General features: G+C 36.6%; 2 protein-coding genes across 2 annotated transcripts; both read right to left on the minus strand.

Moving 5' to 3' along the window:
* Positions 1 to 4198: 4198 nt before the first annotated feature.
* Positions 4199 to 11713, minus strand: LOC132621227 (lecithin-cholesterol acyltransferase-like 4). The gene is made up of 11 exons (XM_060335409.1): positions 11233 to 11713; positions 10293 to 10384; positions 8946 to 9064; positions 8424 to 8559; positions 8274 to 8325; positions 7325 to 7425; positions 6555 to 6737; positions 6133 to 6290; positions 5982 to 6036; positions 5806 to 5859; positions 4199 to 4818 (listed from the first exon to the last, which is right to left on the minus strand). The coding sequence occupies exons 1-11, from the start codon at positions 11465 to 11467 to the stop codon at positions 4402 to 4404; spliced, it is 1602 nt and encodes a 533-aa protein (XP_060191392.1). The 5' UTR covers positions 11468 to 11713; the 3' UTR covers positions 4199 to 4401.
* A 10245-nt stretch (positions 11714 to 21958) lies between these two features.
* Positions 21959 to 22420, minus strand: LOC132624444 (uncharacterized). Its single transcript, XM_060339227.1, has one exon. The coding sequence runs from the start codon at positions 22418 to 22420 to the stop codon at positions 21959 to 21961; it is 462 nt and encodes a 153-aa protein (XP_060195210.1).
* Positions 22421 to 24716: the final 2296 nt, after the last annotated feature.

The raw sequence follows: 24716 nt of genomic DNA on the forward strand, positions 1-24716 counted from the left end.
ATCACCTAAATGGATCCTTATTTTGAGACTGGCAGCTCTGAAGAGGCTCCACACCAGAGACGGACTTATGAGCTGGGGAGTCTTAATTGATGATTTGGAATGTTCCTTATTTGATGTTTGTCAGCAGATTGAATGAGCTTTACTTCTACCCTTTGGGTGTGTTCGGTATGTTTGGAAAATGTTTTCCTGGAAAAATAAGTGAATTTTTACTTATTTTCTCATGTTCGGTTGGTTGGTAGAAAATATTTTCGGAAAATACGACCCATGTCCCACCAATCCCACCACCCCATACCACACCAACCCCCACACCCACCACCCACCCCCTAACCAAATCCCACCCCCACCCTCCAACGCACTTCATCTTCACCCACTCCTAGCCCGCACCACCGTCCACCCCAACCCCATTCCACCCTACACCACCTCTCTATCCAACCCTCCCACCAACCTACCCCTTCCAAATTTTCTATTTCATATATTTTATTTTACTTAAAAATGAAAAAAATTTCTTATCCACCCCGCAACCCCCCACCCCCACCCCACACCAAATTTAACCATGCAACTTTCCATTTTTATAAAGGTAAAATTAAATATGATGTAGAAAATTCGGGAGGGATTAAGGGGGTGGGGGTTGAGAATCAAAACAGATTTTTTTTAAAAAAAAAAATATTTTTTTTGTGTGTGTGTGTTGGGTGGGGGGGGGGGGGTGTTTCGTAGAAAACTAAAATAAAAAGAAACTTTCCAAAACTTAATGCTTTGTTTTTTTAGGGGGTGGGGTGTCGTAGAAAACTAAAATTAAAAAAAAACTTTTCCAAAACTTTTTCTTTTAATTTTTTTTTGAGGGGGGTGGTGGGTCGTTGGGGCAGGGAGTTGTAGAAAACCAAAATAACAAAAACTTTTCATTTAAAAAAATAAAAATTGGAGGGCGTGGTGGGGTGTTTGTGGGGGGGGGGGGGGGTTTAGAGTAAACACCAAACAAAAAGCTTTTTAAAAACTTTTTTTACAAAAAAAAAAAAAAAAAAAAAAAAAAAAAAAAAAAAAAATTGGAGAGGGGTTGGGTGGTGTAGAAAACCCAAAGAAAAAAAGATTTTTTAGGGTAGGGGGTGTGGAGGGCGAGGTGCGTTGGGTTGTGAATAATGGCGGATCCAGAATTTTGAGTTCGTGGGTGCTTAACTTTCTTAACATAAAGTACTACGAATCACATTGTATAAGTATTATGGACGCCGTGAAACTGTGATGGATAAGGACAACTAGTTAGAAAAAAAAATTGGTGGGTTTTACAGTTTTACAGGACCAATTCGTCTTTAGAAGGGGTAGCTTTGGAGTCCATTTTTAAATAGTGTTTTTATTTTATTTTATATTTTTAATAGTTAGTCAGATAAAGTAAAAAGAAAGAAAAAATGTAAAACAAAAGTCAGCGAAGAAGAACTGAAAAACTATTATTGGGTCAAAATAGCGGCTAGTAGAAAGAACAACAAAGTAGATCTACTTGGGGCAAAAATAAAAGGGAAGTAACTAGCTTGATAATATAAGGAAAATGTTTATTAAAAAGGACATGTTAACTTAGAAGTGAGAATCGAATTCTCACGGCCAAACTTTCATAACCTTCCAGCACCTTTCATTGGCCGAAGCCCCCATAAAACTTTTAGTACCTAGGTGCTTGCTAGCTTTATATCTCCATTTTCTTGCATTTTCAATATAATAACACACTCTTTGTCTAGTTCAATGGGTGCTAAAGCCCCCAAATTAGATATGTAGATCTGCCCGTGGTGGTGGGAGTTGTTAGAGTTTGGTGGTTAGGGAGTGGGTTGGGTGGTGTCACCACCGTAGTGGTAGGGTGATTGGTGAAATGTCAATTGTGGATTTGTTTTCCCTACTTTGATTAAAGAAGTCATTTTCCCTATTTTGAAGGAACTTGTTTTCCTATAGAAAATGTTTTTCAAAATTTTTGATCAAACAAACATGAGAAAATTAAAAAACATTTTCCGGAAAATGGTTTTCCTTAATACCGAACACACCCTTAATTTCCTAGTTTTGTTCTTAGCATATGCCTGTTTTGGTAATGTGTTTTTGTGTTGAGGGTCTATCGGAAACAACCTCTCTACCCCCACAAAGGTAGGTGTAAATTCTGTGTACATCCTACCCTCCCCGAACTCCACTTATGGGAGTACACTGGATATGTTGTTGTTGTTGTTTTTCTTAACATGTTGTTTTTCTTAACATGTCGTTTTGATGTAATAGTGGTTAGCCTAGCAACTGTTTGGCTGCTAAGCCATAACAGTTTTTGTCCTTTGTACAGCTTAGTCATATTGGTAATATAAAGTTCCATTTAATTGCCAAAAAAAAAAAAAAAATTTACACCTTGATCTAATATTTTTTGAAAAAGGGTCAGAATTATCTTGAACTTTGAAAAATGATTTATTTATATCCTTCGATATACTATTGGGTCAATTATGCCTTTACCGTTATACTGTGGCCTAAATTTACCCCTAATCTAAACGGCCTGTCACGTGTCCTAATCCTAGATGTTTTGCCCATCTCCCCACAATAGTTTTTTTATCCCACCCAAATAAACCCAACCCGACCCGACCCCGATGAAATTATTTCACCTAATCCATTAACAGAACTAGGAAAGGAACAAGAAAAGACCAACACATTGATTTCTCCTAATTAATATACGTGCAAGGCAATTTAGTTCACAACTTCATGTGTTCACCTGCTAAAATTTGGATAGCGCACAGTCCCAATTTACACATTTTTTGTACAATTTCACTTCTTTATTTATCATCTTTGCTATGGATATGTTTTGCCTTCATTTTTTTCCCTTCATATGGGTATGTAGATATATGCAAAACAGGGAAGCAGACACCTTAAAAGTTTGATTTTTGTTTCTGGGTAAGTTTTGATTTCTGTTTCGGGGTAATTTTCAAGATTGGATTTTGTTTTCAAATACTCTAAAGGGTATATAAATATATGCAAAGAAGAGCACCAAAAACCTTAAAGATTGAATTTTTATTTTGTGGTAGTTTTCAAGATTGGATTTTTAAGGCTATACATGCAAAAGAGAGCACCAGAAAGAGGAGGGCTAAATTTGTGAAACTAAGTATGAAAGATGAACAAGTTGATTTCATCTACTGGTTTTTGTTCGTTTTCTAGTGCTGTTAACGGGTTGGGTTTATTTGGGTGGGGTAAAAAATTATTGGGGGAAAATGGGCAAAACGTCTAGAATTAGAACACATGGCAGACCATTTAGATTAGGGGTAAATCTGAATCATAGTATAACGGTAAGAGCATAATTGGATAGTATAGCGAAGGACATAAATAAACTATTTCTCAAAGTCTAGGGGTAATTTTGGCCCTTTTCCGATTTTTTTTTTCCATACAATTTCAGTCTAGACCGTGTTTTAAAAAACCCCAAGTTAATACTTAGTCATTACAATGTATGTTAGACAAAACAACACAAAGTGATGTACTTGTAATACTATCTATTTAAAAAACCCAAGTTAATACTTGTAATACAATCTACTTGTAATATTAACATGAGGTACTTGTAATACTTACATGAGGTACTTAGTTTTCAACAAAGCTCTCTTATTCAAAGTGTTACTTTGTTCAGATTTCAACATCCAAAAGCAGGAAATGAAAGGATATTAGACATTAGTCATTACTATCTATTTAAAAAAAACCCAAGTTAATACTTAGTGCCTGTTTGGATTGGCTTATAAGCTGTTTTCAGCTTTTTTTAGTGTTTAACTGACCAGCTTAAAATCATTTTGTACTTAAAATAAGCTCAAAAAAATAATTAGGCCCGTTTGACTTAGCTTATCTAAAGCAGCTTATAAGCTGTTTTTGCAGCTTATAAGCCAAAAAAAAAAAAAATCCAAACAGGCTCTTAGTCATTACATGAGGTACTTGTAAATGACCTTTTACCCAATAAATGAGTTAACTTTTTACTTTTGAAATAAACAGATGTTTTTCAGTTAGCATACGTCAAAAAATGATTTCTTCATGAAAAATAATTTCATTCACAAACACATACAAAGATTTATGATTCTTAAAGAGAGCGACTCACAGAGCCTATAACAGTCAACAACCTGAATTTTGAACTACACCACAGTTGAAATTACATCATCAAGACATGCAGTGGTTTCACATTTGACATTGGTATTTAAAGTAACAAGTGAGCAAGAAACCAAGTCAGTTATTTGACTGATCCACAGTACATACTTGATTATATTAATATGTACATATACATACATATATACACGGTTATGTTCAGTGCTTTTTCATCACTTGAGAGTTCAGGAATACAACTAGTTCGTATATACAGAACGAATCGCCCCAAGAACAGGCAGATAGATACACCACAAAGGAGCCCCTTCAACCTCGTGGTAAAATTAAGTTTCAAGCACTTGCAGAGACAGACATGGCATTTAGCTCAACATGCTGCTTACCTTCACTTTTAGGGTGGACAATGACAGTGGCATGGGCTTCTTCCCAGGTAGTTTTGTCACCTCCAACATGAGAGACAGATATAGAACCCACCTTTGGCTTTCTGCTAGCTGCACTCTCTTCGCCATCCTGGCTTTCTGAAACAATTTCCCATTCCTCTCTAAGAGAGGTTACATCCAAGCCTTTCTCGTGGTGCCTTTCAATGTCAAATCCAGTGGGTAGGATAACATAATCGTTGATTGGATTGTAATAAGGATCATGATCTGCTCTTAACCAGTGCTTGACCACTCTAAACACATGGCGGTCACAGATGATTCCTCTGTGATCCCCAGGGATTCCAACCCTAGCTTCTGCATTAAGCCCATCAGCCTGCCAAAAAGGATAGCACATTAAACCATATACCTTTAACATTTGTCAGGATCAGATGGCTATACAAGCAGAGTAAACGATCAATTCTTCCATTGTGCAGGGTAGGTTAGCTGAAAAATCCAATGGTGGCCACAGTTTTAAATTTAAATCAACTTTAAGAACTACTTCCAATTTTTTATCCTTTTGACAGGAACATTGTGCTGGCAGCCGTTAAACACCACTAGCTCAGACATCTGAGGTACCAGAGGAAATTCATCGAGAATCCATGTCTTCCTGGTAAGCACATCACTGTCTGAATGTTTATAGTCTCTTTTTGTTTTTTTTAACAATACCAGGAGTAAAAGGCGAACAACAGCCTGGTCCAAGAAGGTACTTAGTTTTCAACAGAGCTCTCTTATTCAAAGTGAACTTTGTTCAGATTTCAACATCCAAAAGCAGGAAATGAAAGGATATTCGACAAAACAACGCAAGGCAAAAATCTCTCTCTCTCTTTCTCTCTCTCTGATAAGCAAGCACGGCATAGATATATACAAGTATATAACCATAGGCATATAGCTAAAACTAAAATCTGTGCAAATTAATATCTTTAATAGCAAGAGCAATTTAGAGAGGCAAAGATGACACAAATGAGAAATTTTTATATCACAGATTAACCCTCTAACGTAACATGTTAAGAATACATGAAAGGAATTAGGCTAAAGAATCTGGTATGACCAAATATACGCCTTTCTTTTCGTCCTTTCATTTCTCCCCGTACTATATCCCAAGTCCAAGCAGAAAATCTAGCACTAGATCAAGAAAGGAACTGTGAGGCCTTTAAAGTTAAAAACAACACATACCACGTCCGAAGATACATTGGTTCCAATTTGACAAGCAAAAGAGAAAGTACAAGTTGGTCTAAAGTATTATTGAAGATCTCTCAAGCGGTGAAATAATAAAAAGATTCATATCACGACTACAAGAGGCAAAATGTAGAATGTAGTATACCTTCGCAGATTCTGTTGGAACTGTACCATCTCCATCAACCGATATGTAGTTAGACTGTGAAAATACATAGAAAAACGCGAGTCACTGAGGCAGTGTGAAAACATAATACGAAAAGATGAAGCTACATAATTCAGTATCTAGTCTGCCCATTGCAAAGTCAAATAAAACAATTTTACCTGGATAAATGGTAATTGTTGAAGATCAGAAATGGGTGCATTCTGACTTCCATAACTGCAAAGAAGCCAATTGAGTGACCAGATTCTCATGAATTTTGAACTATACACAGTAAAAGATTGAGAGACAAATATTTAAGAAAGAAAATAGTACCAGACACTATGTGGCGTCTCATTGTTGGTCCCATAGATGTTGTAGAACTTAACTTTATCAGGAACCTTTGCATGGCACAAAATCTCTCGGGTCTTGTTAGCCCACTTCAAAAGTTCCCGATTGAATGGCAAAGAAATTTTTTCGCCATTATAATTAACCTGCAAAGACATAGGGATAAATGATTTTATAGTTTCCTCTTCAACTTCCAAAGAGATGAAACAACAAGAACAAGAACAACAATAATAATGTGTACGGTTCAAGGTCAAAACAGAAGGCTCAAGGGAGGGAAAAAAGAAAAAGCATTTGTACTTAAATGATGATAAGTCTATGACCTATCCAGAAACCCTGCAATGGGGAGACCTCAGGAACTGACCAGCTTTTCAGTATAAATTGTTTGACATACTAGTCCATGGCCAGCTCACCTTGTTGTTTGAAAGAGCTAGCTCATACACTGATATAGCTTCCATTGGAGAGTAAGACTCAAGTACAACGGTGGATTCTCCATTGCTGTTAGATTTTTCCTTCCAAATTTCTAAAACTGACGGATGTTCCCATTGGAAATCAGGACACCCCATTAATTCGTATATTGACGGACACTCGATCAACTGCAAGTCCAAATATCAGATGTAACTGATTTATCCGAGAAAGTAATATTTTGCTAACAAAATTATAAACGAAGTAGCCACTTGCCCATGTTGCAAGACAAATTCCAACAATGGATGCCATAATATGCAACTGAATTCTAACCAATAAATAGATCAAAGAAATTATCCAAGAAAACGACAAATGGCACACCTCATAATTAGATGAATGGAGACTATATTATCACCAAAACTACCCCTTATAATGTATGACTAGCACTGTGGGTTAAATCAAATTAAGAAACTTAAAGCCTCCAAAAATATGCAAAGCAACTCCTCAGCCTATCATTAATTACATTTTTACGTCGACCAACATATACAATATATAAGAATCTAACTTTATCAAAAAAACCAATACGTAAGAATCTAGACAACAAAATCCCAGAAGATGGCAGAAACAAAGAAGAAAACTGACTAATTTGAGAATGCTTGAACAGGGTACTCAATTGGCTTACAAAACGGGGCAAGGAATCTAAACACGCAAATGGACTGAGGAAAGAGAGAAGGAAAAATTGATCATAGTGCAATTCAAGTGGCACGGAAATACAAACCAGCTGATGCATACTCCATTTTGATATGAAAAACCTCTCTTCCCACCCATGCACAAATGACGTTCCATTCAATAATGCAGAGGTAATATACCCAGGTGCTCCTGTAATGTGATCAACCACATAGACGAATAACATCAAACAGAATATCAATTGAAAAACAGTAAGACAGAAAAGAACACCATGAACAAAGTTGGCACCACTAATTGATTAGCTTACTATCAGAAAAAGGACAAAAAAGGAGCCCGGACAATTGAGTTACGAGAAACTGAAAGATAGGAATTAAGAAATAAACACTAAATTTCAATTCCAAAACTACGGCCTAAGAGATTGGATATTTTCCCCTGCAGGTCTAAGGTTCCACACCTTTTTTTTTTTTTTTTGGAAATTAGGTTCCACACCAAATTGATAATGGCATAATTATACTGACAGAAAAGTTGTTACCTTTCTTTTAAGAAACAGAAAAAAAAGACTGATTGAAAAGTTGCTGATGTAAATGAGTTGGGATATAAATAATGGATGTTTTAAGTTCTTTTAGCTCTCCGGCGTAATTTAAAATGTAATGAGGAAGCTAGCATGACTCATTTCCCTAGCTCAACGATGCAGTGAGCAATACTTCATTAGTAATACATCTATTTTCTTAGCCACCCCCCAGGCCCTAAAAATAAAAGAGTGAGGGCAACAGTGGGGTTTTTTTTTTGTGTGTGTGTGTGTGGGGGGGGGGGGGAAGCATCTTTATTTACATGTATATAGATTTGGAAGTGTATCTGTACTTACATGTATATGGATAGATAGATAAAACTAAAAGTTAAATTTGAAATATATACCTTGCCTAACTATAAAGCAACCTTAGAAAAGTTAAATTTGAAATATATACCTTGCCTAACTATAAAGCATGGGGACATCATTCGGATAAATGCAGCTTACTAGGAAAGACAAAAGAGCTACTTACCTTGGAATGGTGCAGCTATTGCAATCCAATTCTTCACATACTTTTCAAAGATCTGCAAATACAACCATTACAAGATAATATTTTTAGGCCAATACGAATGGTTAGGAAGTGAAGAAGAAACAGCCAAAAGAAAGGTGAAAGGGGCTTTACATCACTGTGGAGAGCCATGAAACATTTAACCAGAAGACCACCCATAGAATGACTAATGATGTTTATCTTTTTGCCTCCTGATGCAGTATGTATGGATTCTAGCTTTTGAGCAAAACACTCCATTGTTTCCTGAAGCCTGAAGAAAAATTGAAAAGGAAAAAGGAAAATTTTCAGCAATAATAAACATATGGAACGTATTAATTAAACACATAATATAATACATCAGTAACAATTCAAACTAGACAGAACAATGTCTGAGTCACCAACTAAATTTAGATAGTAAACAATATCAAGTAATGATAATGGAGAAACACCACATTGACAGTATGTGGTTATTAACCTCACCCAAATATTGCTATCAAAGAGATTAGATCTTAAAGACATATCTCTGCTTCATTTCTTCAAGGAGGATTGAGAAACACAGAAAATTAGTACTAATATTCAATATTAGGAAAATAGTTAAACATGGAATTTTTTTACTGGAAGTCATGTTGAATATCTAAAAAAATGACCAGCAGCTACCTGTTGCTTTGGCGGAAATCATAGCCAAACCCAAAAAGTGTTTTTCCTTCTTGGTAACCCCAGCTGAGCATCTCAGCTATCATATCATGGAAATAATACACACTATCAGACCCAATAATCTGCAAAAGAGGACGAGGCAAAGTGTCAAACTTCTGATGTCATAAAAGTCATTACTGTATTGAGGCTCTTAAATATCTTAGCATATAAAACTACTACTGCCTTTAGTACTTAGAAAATCATTAAGAAAAAGATCAATGGCTGCCCGACACAAACCCTTCGTTCTCTCCTCTACTCGAGGGTTTTAGCATTTTAGTACTTTTGTCCTGCCCCCAGTCCATTCTAGCCCCCCTTACCGTTTATTTTTCCTAAACATCACAAGGATCCAATCTTACTACATTTTACCTCGTGTCAACCTTAGTGGTAAGGAACTTTGTAAAATGACTCCTCTTCGTGATAACTTTATCTTTTCAATGAACTGAAAAGAAAATCAGGCTGACGTCTTCAATGAATTATCACACTTTTTACTGTGTTCATTTCTAAATACCGTAATGTGTCCCCTTTGGTATGCATTCACTTATCCCCTTCGATTAGTACATGATCAATAGATGAAAGAAATTAATTGTCCTTGCTCCATCTCTAACTAGATAGGACTTACTGGAAATCTCTTAGCTGAAAATCAAGTCGAAGATCTACTACACGTCTACACCTGACCAATCCAATGCATGAAGACTTGAAGTATTACCTTTAAATACATATACCAGTCTACAGGAATACTCCATTATTCAGAATAAATGTTACTTAGGATCTTACAAGAACTTAGAAGCGAAAAGCAGTTTGGTTGCTTCCCTCTCTTTGGCAAATCCCAATTTGCATCCCTCTTTATACTGACTCAGCACGTAATACCCCAATCTATAATTACTTTATAGTTTAGATTGTGAGAAAGCTCTTGAAATAAGACAAAACAGTTATTTGGATTTGTCATTGGCACAAATTTCCGCACCGCCCCAATCTGATTTTTTTTTTTTTATGACATGGGAACCCGCAGCCGCTACCCTTCGGGTGCGCAGAGGGTAAACCCAGCTCCTGTGCAATAGCTCGCAAACCACACAGGAGAGATAACCCGCACTAGGCAAGCCCCGTGCGACGAGCTCGACCCAGATGGCAAATCCCCTGCTGTTGTAGGCAGGGGGTTTCGAACATGAGACCTCCATTATGAAAGCCCCATGCTCAACCAACTGAGCCACCCTTGCGGGTTTACAAATGATAAGCACTAATGAATCAATAAATAAGCCTTCTAACAATTTCAACACAATGACTACGCATAGTATAATCTATAAGGCAGCTAACCATGTCAGGATCCAAATTATCAATAGCATATAGTCCATATCTGTCTTCCGGGACCTCAATACTTGTGTCAGGATCTAAATTTGCAGTTTTACCTGTTGCATAACACCCAAAAAGGCAAAGATAAATCAGGAAAATTAACACCTAAAACTCAGCTTCTTCTTCCCTTTTTTTTTTTGAGAAAATTTCAAAAATATACAGCCCGACATAAAATGTTACGCCACGTAGCCCAATGTACATTATACCTGGGGCAAAGCATTCTACATAATGTACTCCCCCTGTTTCAAAATGTCCGTCATACTTTCCTTTTTAGTCCATTTAAAAAAGAATGGCTCTTTCCTTTTTTGGCTACTCTTTGATTTCAACTTTTCACATAGCATGTTTAAAACCACAAGATCAAAAGCCATTTTGATACATTCAACATATCTTTAGTTTAAGATCACAAGATTCAAAAAAATTCTTCTCTTTCTTAAACTTCGTATCAAATCAAAACCAAACAAACATTTTGAAATGTAGGGATTAGTATATAAAAGGTGTTTATACACAAAATATGGGCTAAATCGAGTAACAAACTCAAAATATGGGCTAAGTGGCATAAATATTCCCTCTGTTTCAATTTATGTGAACGTGTTTCCTTATTAGTCCGTGGCAAAAAGAATGGCCTCTTTCTATATTTGAAAATAATTTACCTTTATGCAATGATTTATAGCTAAACAAAATATACGTGACTCATTTAGGACCACAAGTTTTAAAATCTTCTTCTTTGTTAAACTCCGTGCCCAGTCAAGTTGGTGAGCTAATTCGCCTCCCACCCACCCCCCCCCCCCTTTTTTTTGAAGGGGATAAACATGAAAATTCAACCTTTAAGAGCATTAGCATCAGAAATTATAAATAACTACAATATTCCCTTTGAAAATCCAATACACAAAACTGAAATTATTACCAGTTTTAGGGTCAAAACGACACCACAACTTGTCACAAAACTCATGATCAGCACCAAGTATCCTGACCCAAACCCGCTCGGTCCGACCCGTTTTCTTATCAACAGCGTTAAGGATCGACCCGGCAATACCCGGAACTAACAGAACCGGGTCAAGAGTCGGGTCAATGTACTCTTGAGGCTTCTTGATTAGCTTCAACCACATCTCAATTGACTTCACCAGCTCCTCTAATGACATCGCCAATACCACAACAACAAATTGCAGGTCAAATTTAGGGGTTTAACAGACGAAATTGAAACTTTAGGGACTGGAATTCTGAGGTTTTTTTGGATAAGGGAAGAAGGTAGAGATCGGACAAGAGACGTGGACTATCGGAAATTTATTTGCATTTGTTATTTTCATTCACAATGATATGGTTATGACGAATTACTATTTTACCCTCAGAGTAGAACCAAAGTCATCCATCACATGAGTGTTCATGTGTTTCACGCAAAAAATAACGGGTGGTTTGGAATATTTAAGGGGAAAAAAAGAAGAGAAAATGATTTTGCTTAATAGTCTGTGGGTGTGTTGGCATGAAGGAAAAAATATTTTCCTTTTTTTTTAAAAAATAATTGAGTTTCTTACTTATTTTCTAGTATTTGGTAAGTACGCAAAAATATTTATATATGATTTAGCAAAACACTGTGAAGGTGGGATAGGGTAGATTTTGGGTTCGGGTATGGCGGGGGTTGGATTGTTCAAGAGTTGGGGGTTTGGGGCGTTGGGTGGTTAGGGAGAAGACAATGAACTTGGAATGCCACTTATGAAACTTGTTTTTCATATTTCCATTAGGGAAGATTTTTTTCTTATTTTTAAGGAAGTTGTACCAACTAAATATTAAAATTGAAAATATTTTTCTTCATACCAAACACACCCTGTGTGTCGAAGGTAGGTAAACATCGTGAATGGATAAGATAAGAATATCGTCATCTGCTAGAAAGTTATAGTTGGTAGAGACTTAGTGAACAATTCAGCCATAATATCACTTGAACGAATCTGTTGCGCATTGATATCACCATTGTTTCGGAGCTCGTATGTGAAGAACAATTTTGGTGAAATGCGCTTTGTCCTATCTCCTTTGATGAATCCTTCCTTCAATTGAGCAATGCATGCTTCATTATCTTCATGTAAGATTGTGGGTATTTTGTCACATTTCAAACCACACTTTTCTCGAATGAGATGTATCATTGACCTCAGCCACACAACTTCTCAGCTTGCTTCATGAATTACTATCATCTCAGCATGATTTGATGAGGTAGCTACAATAGACTGCTTTGTAGATCGCCAAGATATAGCAGCACCCCCACATATAAACACATAGCTTGTTTGAGATCTAGCTTTGTGTGGGTCAGATAAATACCTTGCATCGGCATAACCAACAAGATCGGGACTGCAATTATTAGAATAAATAAGCCCAAATCAATAGTCCCTTTGAGATACCTCAATATGTGTTTAATTTCGTTCCAGTGTCTCCTTGTAGGAGCACAACTATATCTCGCTAACACATTAACTAAAAATAATATGTCAGGCCTTGTTGCATTGGCAAGATACATTAGCGCACCAATTGCACTAAGATATGGTACTTCAGGACCAAGAATTTCCTCATTCTTTTCTTGAGATCGGAATGGATCTTTATTCACATCAAGTGATCGAACAACCGTGGGAGTACTTAATGGATGTGCTTCATCCATATAAAATCATTTCAACACTTTCTCTGTATAGGCAGATTGATGGACAAAGATACCATTTGTCAAATGTTCAATTTGCAAACGAAGGCATAATTTTGTCTTTCCAAGATCTTTCATTTCAAATTCCTTCTTTAAATAACCAATTGCCTTTTTGAGCTCTGCAGGAGTTCTAATAAGGTTTATGTCGTCAACATATACAACAAGTACAACAAACTCCGATATTGTTTTCTTTATAAAAATACATGGGCAAATGACATCATTTGTATATTCTTCCTTCAACAAATACTCACTAAGACGGTTATACCACATGCGTCCGGATTGCTTCAGACCATACAATGATCTTTGCAATCTAATTGAATACATTTCTCGAGTCTTTGAACTACATGCTTCAGGCATCTTAAATCCTTCAGAGATTTTCATGTATATTTCATTTTCAAGTGATCCATAGAGATAGGTTGTAACCACATCCATCAAATGCATCTCAAGTCTCTCATGGATAGTGAAACTAATGAGATAACGTAACGTTATTGCATCCATAACGGGTGAGTACGTCTCTTCATAATCGACACCAGGCTTTTGTGAAAATCCTTGTGCAACGAGGCGTGCCTTATATCTTTGTATCTCATTTTTGTCATTTCTTTTTCGCACAAAACCCCATTTATAACCAACAGGTTTAATACCCTTAGGTGTTTGGAGTACAGGTCCAAAAACTTCCCGTTTGTTAAGCGAGTTTAACTCTGATTGAATTGCCTCTTGCCACTTTGGCCAATCACATCTTTCTCGGTATTCTTTAATAGATTGGGGTTCAAGATCCTCACTGTCTTGCATAATTCTTGTTGCAACGTTATAAGCAAAGACATAATCCATATTTATTTCCAATCGATTCAAATTAGTCCCAACATCAATTGGATTAATTGATATTTCCTCATTTTCTCGAGTCTCATGCTCATTGATTTCTTCAAGAATATCAATATTGTTCAAATCTTGAATTTCTTTATGAGGTTCTTTTCGTAGTGTCATCTTGACCATTTATTTTTATTTTTCTAGGATTTCGAGCCTTAGAACGCAATGGTCTACCACGTTTCAGGCGTGCTTTGGACTCACTTGCTATAACACTAGTAGATGGTCCTACAGGGATATCAATGTGAATTGGGACATTCTCTGTAGGGATATGTGATTTGGTAATCTTTTTCAAATCTGTAAATATGTCTGGCATTTGATTTGCTATTTTTTGCAAGTGAATAATCTTTTGGACCTCTTGCTCACAAATAGAAGCGCATGGATCAAGATAAGATAATGATGGATTATTCCACAAAATTTTCCTTTTTATTTCATTATTCTCTCCCCTTAATTTTGGGAAAATTGTCTCATCAAATCGACAATCTGCAAATCGAGCAGTGAACAAATCTCCTGTTAATGGCTCAAGGTAATGGCTCAAGGTAGCGAATAATAGAGGGCGATTCAAACCCAACATATATTCCTAATCTTCTTTGGGGATCCATCTTGGTGTGAAGTGGTGGTGCTACATGTCACGACCCGGCTAGGGGCCGTGACGGGTACCCGGGGCTAACCACCGAGAACCACTCGCTCTACTACTCATCTACTCTCATTCGTGCATCCTATGCTCATAACCATGGTAATTATTATCATTTGAAACATTTTTGCTTATATACATGAGCCTTTCGGCTATCAAAATAATATACATCCATATATATACAATGAGGAACTTGTGAGACCATACTACCCACACTGCGCATCTACGAGCCTCTACTAGAGTACTAGACATATGAATGGGACAGGACCCCGTCGTGCCCAAAACATACATATACATAAATACCAAAAGAATAATCAATGGAACCTCCGGAAAATGGAGTGCTCTTCAAATCAGCTAATAGCTCCTACGAGTCTGGATCAAGATCACCTCCCTGTCTACATGTGGGCATGAACACAGCGTCCAAAGAAAACGGACGTCAGTACGAACATTGTACTGAGTATGTAAGGCATAAACAATAATGAAACATCAATGAAATGAGGATGCATCAAATGAGGAGCAATCTGTATCTGACCGTGAATCATAAAAGAAATAATACATGTTGTCTTACTCATAATCATCATCATATCATATATGCATAAATGTATAAGCTACCCATCCATGTAGGTACAGTGTGATAATTAGTAGCCTGCGTCCAGGCCTCCCGCGTCCGGGGTACCATCTCATGCCGCCCACTAGTGGTGCTGCCCGTGCCATATAGACACGGTGTAATCATCTATAAGCCGCCCGCCTTAGTGGTGCTGCCCGGCCGTATAGGCGCGGTGTAATATCATCATGTACATAACATAGACTTATCATATTCTCATCATACTATTACCATAATGCATGACTGGAAGTTTAAGACAATTATACTCAATCGGGGTGACATAGGGTCGTGAACCCCCGATTCCATTATGGAGCATTTATAAGCATTCTGCCTCACCTTGAAGGAAATAGTAAATAAGGTGAGTGTATACAATAAACGACATCATTAACTCTATAGGAACATCATATCATGAACATCTAGAATCTTTAGACTTAAACTCATCATCATCATTATTGAACTCATAGTATGTCTCTCATCTCGTATGGCTTTTCATGAACATAGGCTATTAGTTTTCCGGAATGTAGGAAATTCATGAAGGGGAAGGAAAAGTCATGCTATAGGATTCATGCCATAGAAAGAAAGGACTAGCCTCACATACCTTTTTCGTTTAACTAATTTATCGCTTGCTTGTTCTCCTTCAATGCCCACGTTTTTACCTTCAAGAGAATTCGCATTAACATTAGCTAATCGATTACTTAAAGGTGCTTACTAAAGCTACAGAAAATTGGGCAGCATTTCCTTTGTTTATACAACTTTCTCCATATCATATATCAACTCCCAAACATCCATAACAACATTCACAATGTAATAGGCAACAATCATCATTCACCTACATTATCCGCATTTCACAATTTCACTTCAATTTCTCCATAATCATGGATATAGTTCACTATCGTATATAATACTTATTCCATGTTCTAAATGTCATTTATAGCGGACTTATAATCACAACATACCAATATTCGTAATTCACCCCAAACTACTACTCAACAATAACACTATTCCCACATTTGTGACCCATTTTCTATATCTTTCTACAATCCAAGTGTTTTTAACTTTCAATACCTTAGACAGCATGAAATGATCATAAAACTCACCTTGGATGATGAATGAACAACCTTTGAGTGGAATTTCGCTTCTTGCACCAAAACCCTAACTCACTTCCCTTGAGTTTTCTTAGTGTAGATGAACTTTTACTAGGTCTCATACACTTGCTTTCATGGATTGGGTGTAGTTGATCATGGTTTTCCCTTGAATTCTTGTGGATGAATGATGGAGAAAGTTCTAGAGGTTTCTTGAAGAGAGGAGAGTGGAAATGAAATGAAAATAAAATGAACTTGGGTCCTCTAATATAAATCATGAAATCTGTCCCGACCATGATATACGGTACGATCGACGAAGCGTCAATCGGATTAACGGAGCGTCGATCTGGTCGTCGAAGTCGTTAAATTTCCAGTGAGCAACCTTTCATTTCCTTTCATTCTACGGTGAGAAGGACGGTCCGTCGAACTGATCGACGGAGCGTCGATCTTTTCGTCGAATGGTGTTCACTCTAGCTCAATTCTACGGCACAATCGACGAAACGTCGACTCGTCCGACGGTACAAAGAACGACCGTCGAACCCCCCTTTCGCAGAACTGCAGTGGAGTTTCATTTGACGAATTTTTCTCCCTTGCCTCTAACTTCTTTGGAATCTTAATTAGAATTATTAAACATCCCTTGTTATTTGTAGGGACATCATGTACACCTTAACTTACGTTAGTTCATTCATCGCTGAGCAACCCAAAGTTCCGAGGTGTAACACTACATGCACATATACGTCACATCCAAAAATTCTTAGATGGGATATATTAGGTTCTTGACCCAAAACCAATTGCAGCGGAGAAAATTTATGATAATTTGTCAGTCTTAGACAAACAAGTGTTACTGCATGCAAAATAGCATGACCCTAAACAGACGTGGGCAACCTCGTTTTCATAAGTAATGGTCTTGCAATCAACTGCAGACGTTTAATTAATGACTCTGCAAGGCCATTTTGGGTGTGAACATGAGCTACAAGGTGTTTAACTCTTATCCCAATTGATAAACAATAATCATTAAATGCTTGGGAGGAAAACTCTGCAGCATTATCAAGGCGAATAGATTTTATCAGATTATCAGGAAACTGTGCCCGTAATCGAATTATTTGTACCAATAATTTCGCAAACGCCAGATTGCGAGATGTTAGTAGGCACACATGAGACCATCTAGAAGAAAAATCTATTAAGACCATAAAATAGCTAAATGATCCACTAGGTGGGTGAATAGGTCCACAAATATCCCCATGTATACGTTTCAAAAATTAAGGGGATTCATGTAATACCTCAGACCTTTAACTTAAGCTTTGACCAAGATTCTAGACTAAGAAAAATCAGACAGAAGTGTTGGAGCTGGAAATTGGAATTTTTCAGGTGCGGGTCGTACTTCAAAGTCCTTTCAAGTGCGGGTCGTACTTCAAAGTACGGGATCCAAGTGCGGGATGCACTTGGAAGGACGGGACGTACTTCTGTCCCGTACTTCGCCAGGAAAATTAGCTACTCACTGGAATTTGACATTCCAGGTACGGGCCGTACTTCAAATTACGGGACGTACTTGGCCCCCGTACTTCGCCCGCTTCAGTGAACAATATAAATACGTGGACTCAATTTTATTTTCTTATTTTCAAGTTCCTGAACCCTAGAACAACCTGCTCTCCTCCTCCATCACCAAGAACACTAAGGTAAACAATCCTAACCTATTCCAAATGGATTCTAACATATATCTATGAACATTAAGCAATATTTCATTGTTTTTAACCTAGGGTTTTCAAGAAAACTCATATAAGGGTTCAAGACTTAGGCTTTTCGGATTCTTCTCAAAGTTCAGACCTTTGTTGCAAATTTTGGAGCATATACAGGTATGTGAGGCTAACTATCTACGTTAGGGAATTTTCATGATTCTCCCTACGCCTCATTCTACATGCTTATCAGTAATTTAACTCAGAATACAGTTTAGCCCTAGTGTCTTGAATAGTTGTAGAACTGTTATCTTCTAGGGTTATAGTTTCATAATTCGTTCATGGTTATCATTTTGAAAATCATGAACTCAGTACGTAATCATTATAGACTTGTGTATTGACATCACTTGAGTCTCAATCAGCTTATAATCAATTATTGACTTAAGTTTTATAATCAGAAACAATTATCATGCTATCAGTTATAGCTCAGTCTCAGTATCATAAATTGCTTAATGTTGATCACATGTATCTGTATTTTTGGGCCCTAGGGCATAGTTTATGCATACGTATTGCTTGGGCCTGAGGCCACAATTTTTGTGTACATTATTTGGGCCCTAGGCCACAGTTTATATTTACAGTTATACAAGTGATTCTTCATTCAGAAACAGGAAGTATTCATATCTTTACTTCACTTGTTCAGTTCAGTTATCAATTTCAGTTTTAGTACTTACAGTTTTTTCTTTCAGTTTGTTTTACATACCAATACAATTAAAATGTGTTGATGTCCTTTTTTATTTGCTTGAGATGCAGGCAACGATATACAGGTTGACGATCCAGCTAGCTAGGACTGCTCGTATCAGCTGCGTGGTGAGCCCCAGTTCCTTCGGGACGTTATCCTGCTTTTAGTCTTTCTAGTTTTAGACAATTATTTTTTTAGTATTCATTAGAGGCTTCATAGACATAGTCTAGTCAGTCATATATTAGCAGACTTTGATGTGTTAGCCTTGTTGGCATTAATTTAAGATATTTAGACTTAAACAGTATTTTCGTATTTTATAAATTGCAGCCAGACTTCTTTAATAGATCAGCATGTGGTAGTCTTATTTCCTTATTTTAGCATGTTTTGATATCACATGTTGATTCAGCCAGCCTATGGATTCGCTCTGTCATATGCAGTTAGGCACCGAGTGTCGTGTTATGTTTATGCCATGGTTCGGGGCGTGACAATTCAAATCCAACCTTTATAGGTGATGCCTTATAATTAACTTGCCTTGATAACAAGAAGGACAAGAAAATTCATTATTTAAAAGAATCTTCAGGTTCTTTAATGGATGCCCATTTGAATTTTCTATAATTCGTCTCGTCATTATAGATCCTGGGTGTCCCAGTCGATCATGCCAAAGTACAAACGTATTGGAGTCAGTAAACTTCTGGTTTACTACAGAGTGTGCCTCAATCACATCAATTTTTGTCCAATATAAGCTAGAAGACAGAGCAAGAAACTTTTTTGTAACAACTTTCTGGCCAGAGACATCCTTGGTGATACCAATAAATTCAAGATTCATCTCATCCATTGTTTTAATGTGGTATCCATTTTGACGGATATCTTTAAAACTTAGTAAGTTCCTTCGGGACTTAAGAGAGAACATAGCATCGTTTATAACAAGTTTTGTCCCCTTAGGCAAAATTATGATGGCTCTTCCGGAGCCTTCTATCAAATTAGTACTACCAGAAATGGTATTAACATTTGCCTTACCCATAAGTAAATGAGAAAAATATTGTCTTTGAATATCGTGTGTGTAGTAGCAGAATCAATAAAACTGATTTCTTCATAACTGGATTTTAATCTAAGCTTACTCTGAAAGTTATCCATATCTTCAAATGGAATGACACACAAAGTAAAATAAATACTCTATCAAATATTAGTACTTCCTATAAAAATAAATACCAACCAATAATATTGTACACACAACTGAAACTTTACTCCAATATAATGTTTCAATTTAATGATCCAAATCAATAATCACATAGGCATATTTTCTAATTTACAAGGTCAATGTAATAATTTAATGTTACAGTCCAGTGATACCCATTAATTTCCTTATTAAAACTATTTGCAGACTGAGGCCTCATTTGTTTGCACTTATTGGAGGTCTGAATCTGAATGGTTCAGCCATTAAGCCATTAAGTGCATTTGTTTGCATTAAGATCTAAACACTTATTGGGTTTGAATAGGTCTTAGAGCCTGTTTGGATGGGCTTATGCCTATAAGTTGTTTGCAGCTTATAAACTAAAAAAAAAAAAGTTGGGGTAGTCTAACTTATTTTTTTTTTTGGCTTATAAGCTGTTTTCAGCTTATAAGCTGCTTTAGATAAGCTAAGTCAAATGAGCCCAATTATTTTTTTGAGCTTATTTTAAGCACAAAATGACTTTAAGCTGGCCAGTCAAACACTCAAAAAAGCTAAAAACAGCTTATAAGCAACTTATAAGCCAATTCAAACGGGCTCTTAATCATTAGGATCTTGAATCACGTCTTAATATCATTAAGAGACATTTTTGTATGAAACTTTTTTTATCGCTAGCTCCAACCCCAACCCCAACCCTCCACCTCAACCCCAAACCCACCCACTCTCCACTCCAACCCTACCCCACCACCCACCCACCCTACCACCAATCCCACCCCACACCACCCCCACACCACCCATCCCTACTTCCCACCACTAATCCCTACCCCACATCACCCATCCCCACTCTCCACCACCAACCCCTACCCCACACCATCCACCCCCACTCCCCACTACCCCCACCTCTCACCACCAAGCCCACCCCCACTCCCCACTAACCCCACCTTACCCCCACCCCCACCAACCGTACCTCCAGTACCTTCCTCCCTCACCCCAACCACTCACTTACCCCTCTACCCCCACTCACCACCCACCACGACTACAAAACATCTCCACCATTACCAGTGAACATAAATGTGTTTTTTTTAATCAAATAATATATTTTTTTTATTAAATTTGTATTTTTTTCCTACTATATAGTTACCCCACCCCCACTCCCCACCAACCCCACCCTCACCTCTAGTACCTCCCACCCCTCACCCCTCACCCTAACCACTCACTCACCCCTCCACCACCACTCACCACCCATCACGACTACAAAACATCTCCACCATTACTAGTGAACATAAATGTTTTTTTTTTATCAAATAATATATTTTTTATTATATTTGTATTTATTTTCTACTATTTAGTTACTTTTTAATTTGAATTGTATATTTATTATGTTTAAATAAATACATTATACACATTCAGATATTGAAAAACAAACAGTCTTAATCGTTCAGTGTTCAGACCTAGAGACAACATCTTAATCATTCAGATATGCATTCAGATTCCGACGTCTTAATCTTAATGAAAACAAATGAGGCCTGATCAAGTAATAGTTAAGTTGAATTAATATCAACCACACATAGTAAACAAGTCATTTAATGGTTGGATAATATTAGACATACGATAATTCAAGAGTAGTATTTGAAAGAACAACAATGACATGAGACATGATGTAATGAGAAATAGGTCCTCTGCCTAGAAAAGTTTTCATCATGTAATAGAACTCTTCTCATATTCTTAACTATTGGTAAATAAAATATACATAATTCACACTCCAGATAATCAATGCATGTCCCTTTCTTAGTCTACCAGAACATGATGGCCCATTTTTTTCTTTTTCTAATCAAATGTTTACAACATTACATAAATATGACGTGGGATCCAATTCCTCACTTTCAATGAAAATTACTCTTTTCTAGTTCATACCTCATACTATAAATAACAAAGAAGTTAACTAGTGATCCCTCCTGTTTGTTTTTTTTCAACGAAACATTCAGAAACAGAATACCAAAACTAGTAGTATCTAATCAAAACAAAATGAATAGATTTCATTAACAACTAACCATAATAATCTGACTAGACAAATTAATGCTAATTGAAAAGCTAGTACTCATGTAAACAACTAATGTTACATGATCATTTATACACTAGTTACTACAACTAGAAAAAATTAAAATAAAACTACTCAATCACCTCTAACAACAGATCCATCACCAATCAAGTGATCTATCTTTCCTTCTCTCAAAGAAATCTGTTACATCCAAGTGTGTGATGTCAACTTGATTTTCAGAGATAAAATTAGCTTCAGGATTTTTCTCTTTCCTTTTCATTGATGCCTGATAAAGCTCAACCAAGTGTTTTGTCGTACGACAGGTATGTGACCAGTGTCCACTTCCACCACATCGATAGCATTTATTTTCTGAGCCACGTGCTTCTGGCACTTCATGCCTATCATCCTTATTTTTCCCTTTCTGGTAGTGATTCTTCTTTGATGAATGATTAACACCAAGAGAAGAATTTCTTCCTTGACCAGTATCACGACCACAACCACTATCACGAGCACGAGCACGACTGGGGCCATGACCTTTTCCACGCCTAGAGTAGTGGGCGTACACCTCATTCACTTCGGGGAATGGTGCGGCGCCAGCAGGCCGATTCTTGTGATTTTTCATCAGCAAATCATTATTTTGTTCAGCCACAAGAAGTGAGCAATCAAATCACAATACTTTGTGAAACCTTTCTCTCGCTATTGCTGTCACAGGAGCACATTCGAGGCATGAAAGGTGGAGAACATCTTTTCCAGCTTATCAGAATCACTAATCGTCTCTGCACATAGTGTCCATATAGAGGTGATTCTGAACATCTCAGAATTGTACTTTGTAACTGACTTGAAATCTTGTAGCCTTAGATTGATCCATTCGTGTCACGCTTTTGGGAGGAAGACCATCTTCAGGTGGTCATACCTTTCTTTCAATTTTTTCCATAAAACGAGTGGATCCTTAATAGTAAGATATTCAATCTTCAGGGCCTCATCAAGGTGATGACGCAAGCATATCATAGCCTTGGCATTTTCTTGGTTGTATGCTTTATTTTTTTCTTTATTGGGTCTCCAAGACCCGAAATATCAAGGACTACAAACTCAAGTTTCGTGGGGTTAGCCATAAAATGGAGATAAGAAAAATAGTACCGTAGCCTTCGAAAATTTCTTTAGACGGTAGAGTCTCCTGCTGATAACATGCTGTAAAATAAGAATAATATAAGACAAGAAATGTAGACAAAGATTTAGAGAGGAGAAGAAGACTTTCTTCTTATTTAAGTATGTTCAAGTCTCTTCAAGTGTGTTTCTTATATCTTCTTGTAGGACTAGAAATACACATTTGTATAAAGTAGAATTCCATCCGAATGTTACAATCTATTAACTAGTCTATTAAATCCATTCATAAATAAACTAAAATGTTACGGAAGGGACATCCACATTTAGTTGATTTATAACAATTTGTTTGTTTTATTTCCTTTTTCATTATTATCCTAGTTGTTGTCCAAAATGGTTCCAAATAAGTTATATGCACTAATAAAGATACTATTATTTTTTGGTTAGTGGTATACTAATAAATGGCCCACATGATTAGTATTTTTCTGTTGGACACAATTTCGAAGAAGGTCAAATCGACAATTTTTTCTTAGTGATAAATACGGAACACAATCATATTCAGCTTGGAAATTATGAATTCAGGGTAGAATTATGCATTCTTGGTCATGAGGACGCCATCCAAAATAGAAAACCTTACTTTTATGATATTGAATTAGTTCAAATGAAGCGGCTGTCGTTCATAGTTGTTTGAACTAATTTGAACTATACATTAAAGAAGATAACGTCGACTTCTTTTATGAACTTGCTTTAACATTGACTGTAGTTTCAAAAGAAAACTCTACCTAGCTAGGAGTCTAGTCCAGCACGCTTTTCACCCCAATTTTACATTTTGACAACAACAAATTAAGACGTTTTAGAAAACAGTTACATCCTAAAAAGAAAAGGCTTAAAATTTGCAAAACCCTATATCTAGTTGAGTATATAGCGTACCGTGAACTTCTATTAGGTGAAATAGGCACTTGTCCCGTGGACTAGGAAACACACCTTGTCATGTTAGACATTCTTAGCACATTTATTGGGATAATTATCGCTCAATATTTTTGGGTGATCTAGTTTATGAAATAGCCAGCAAATTTATAGATTTTGTATATTTATATTTAATATACATATAATATACATATGCTATACTTATAATATATTAATATACATATACTAAACGTATGATGTAATAAGTTTCGTACATTTGAGCTATTGCCGGTAATTAAGATTGGCGGAAGTGACATAATTGAAAGAATCCCATTTCTATGTTTATTAATTAAGTAAACCCTTTCAAATCTATTTTTCTTCTTCCTTTTTCTAATTTAAAAATAAGAGCTTTTCAAACGGTAAAAATTAGATACGTGATATATCTCTGAATATATGTTTTTCAAGACAACTGAATAACTATATTATTTCATATGTTATTTTTCCTAAAAGTACATGAACTTTTGGGACAGATTTTGCCAAAATGAAAATCAAACTCGTGCCACTAATTAGGAAAATTTCTTTTTTTGGTAAACAAGATACATTTTATATATATTAGTCGTTAGCAAAATCAGGGTTTGGAGGCAAGGTCGGACCTTGCATGGTTGTGGTTCCTACTACTATTACAGACTGAGGTAGTTCTACTGAATACAGTTTCTACAATGTCTTCCCCCACAGCATTGATGACAAACACTGGAAGAACTGTCTAAAATCTAGTCTTATCAAAAAAGTTTTTTCTTTGCCCCCTCCTTGGCTAGAAGACCAGCCACCCTATTTTGTTCCCTATAGGTGTGGTTTAGTGAGGGAGCACCTAACTTCAGCATCAAGTATGTCTTCCCACCTACATACAGTTA

The sequence above is a fragment of the Lycium barbarum genome, chromosome 12 (genome assembly GCF_019175385.1).
Source record: "Lycium barbarum isolate Lr01 chromosome 12, ASM1917538v2, whole genome shotgun sequence".
Classification (NCBI taxonomy): domain Eukaryota; kingdom Viridiplantae; phylum Streptophyta; class Magnoliopsida; order Solanales; family Solanaceae; genus Lycium; species Lycium barbarum.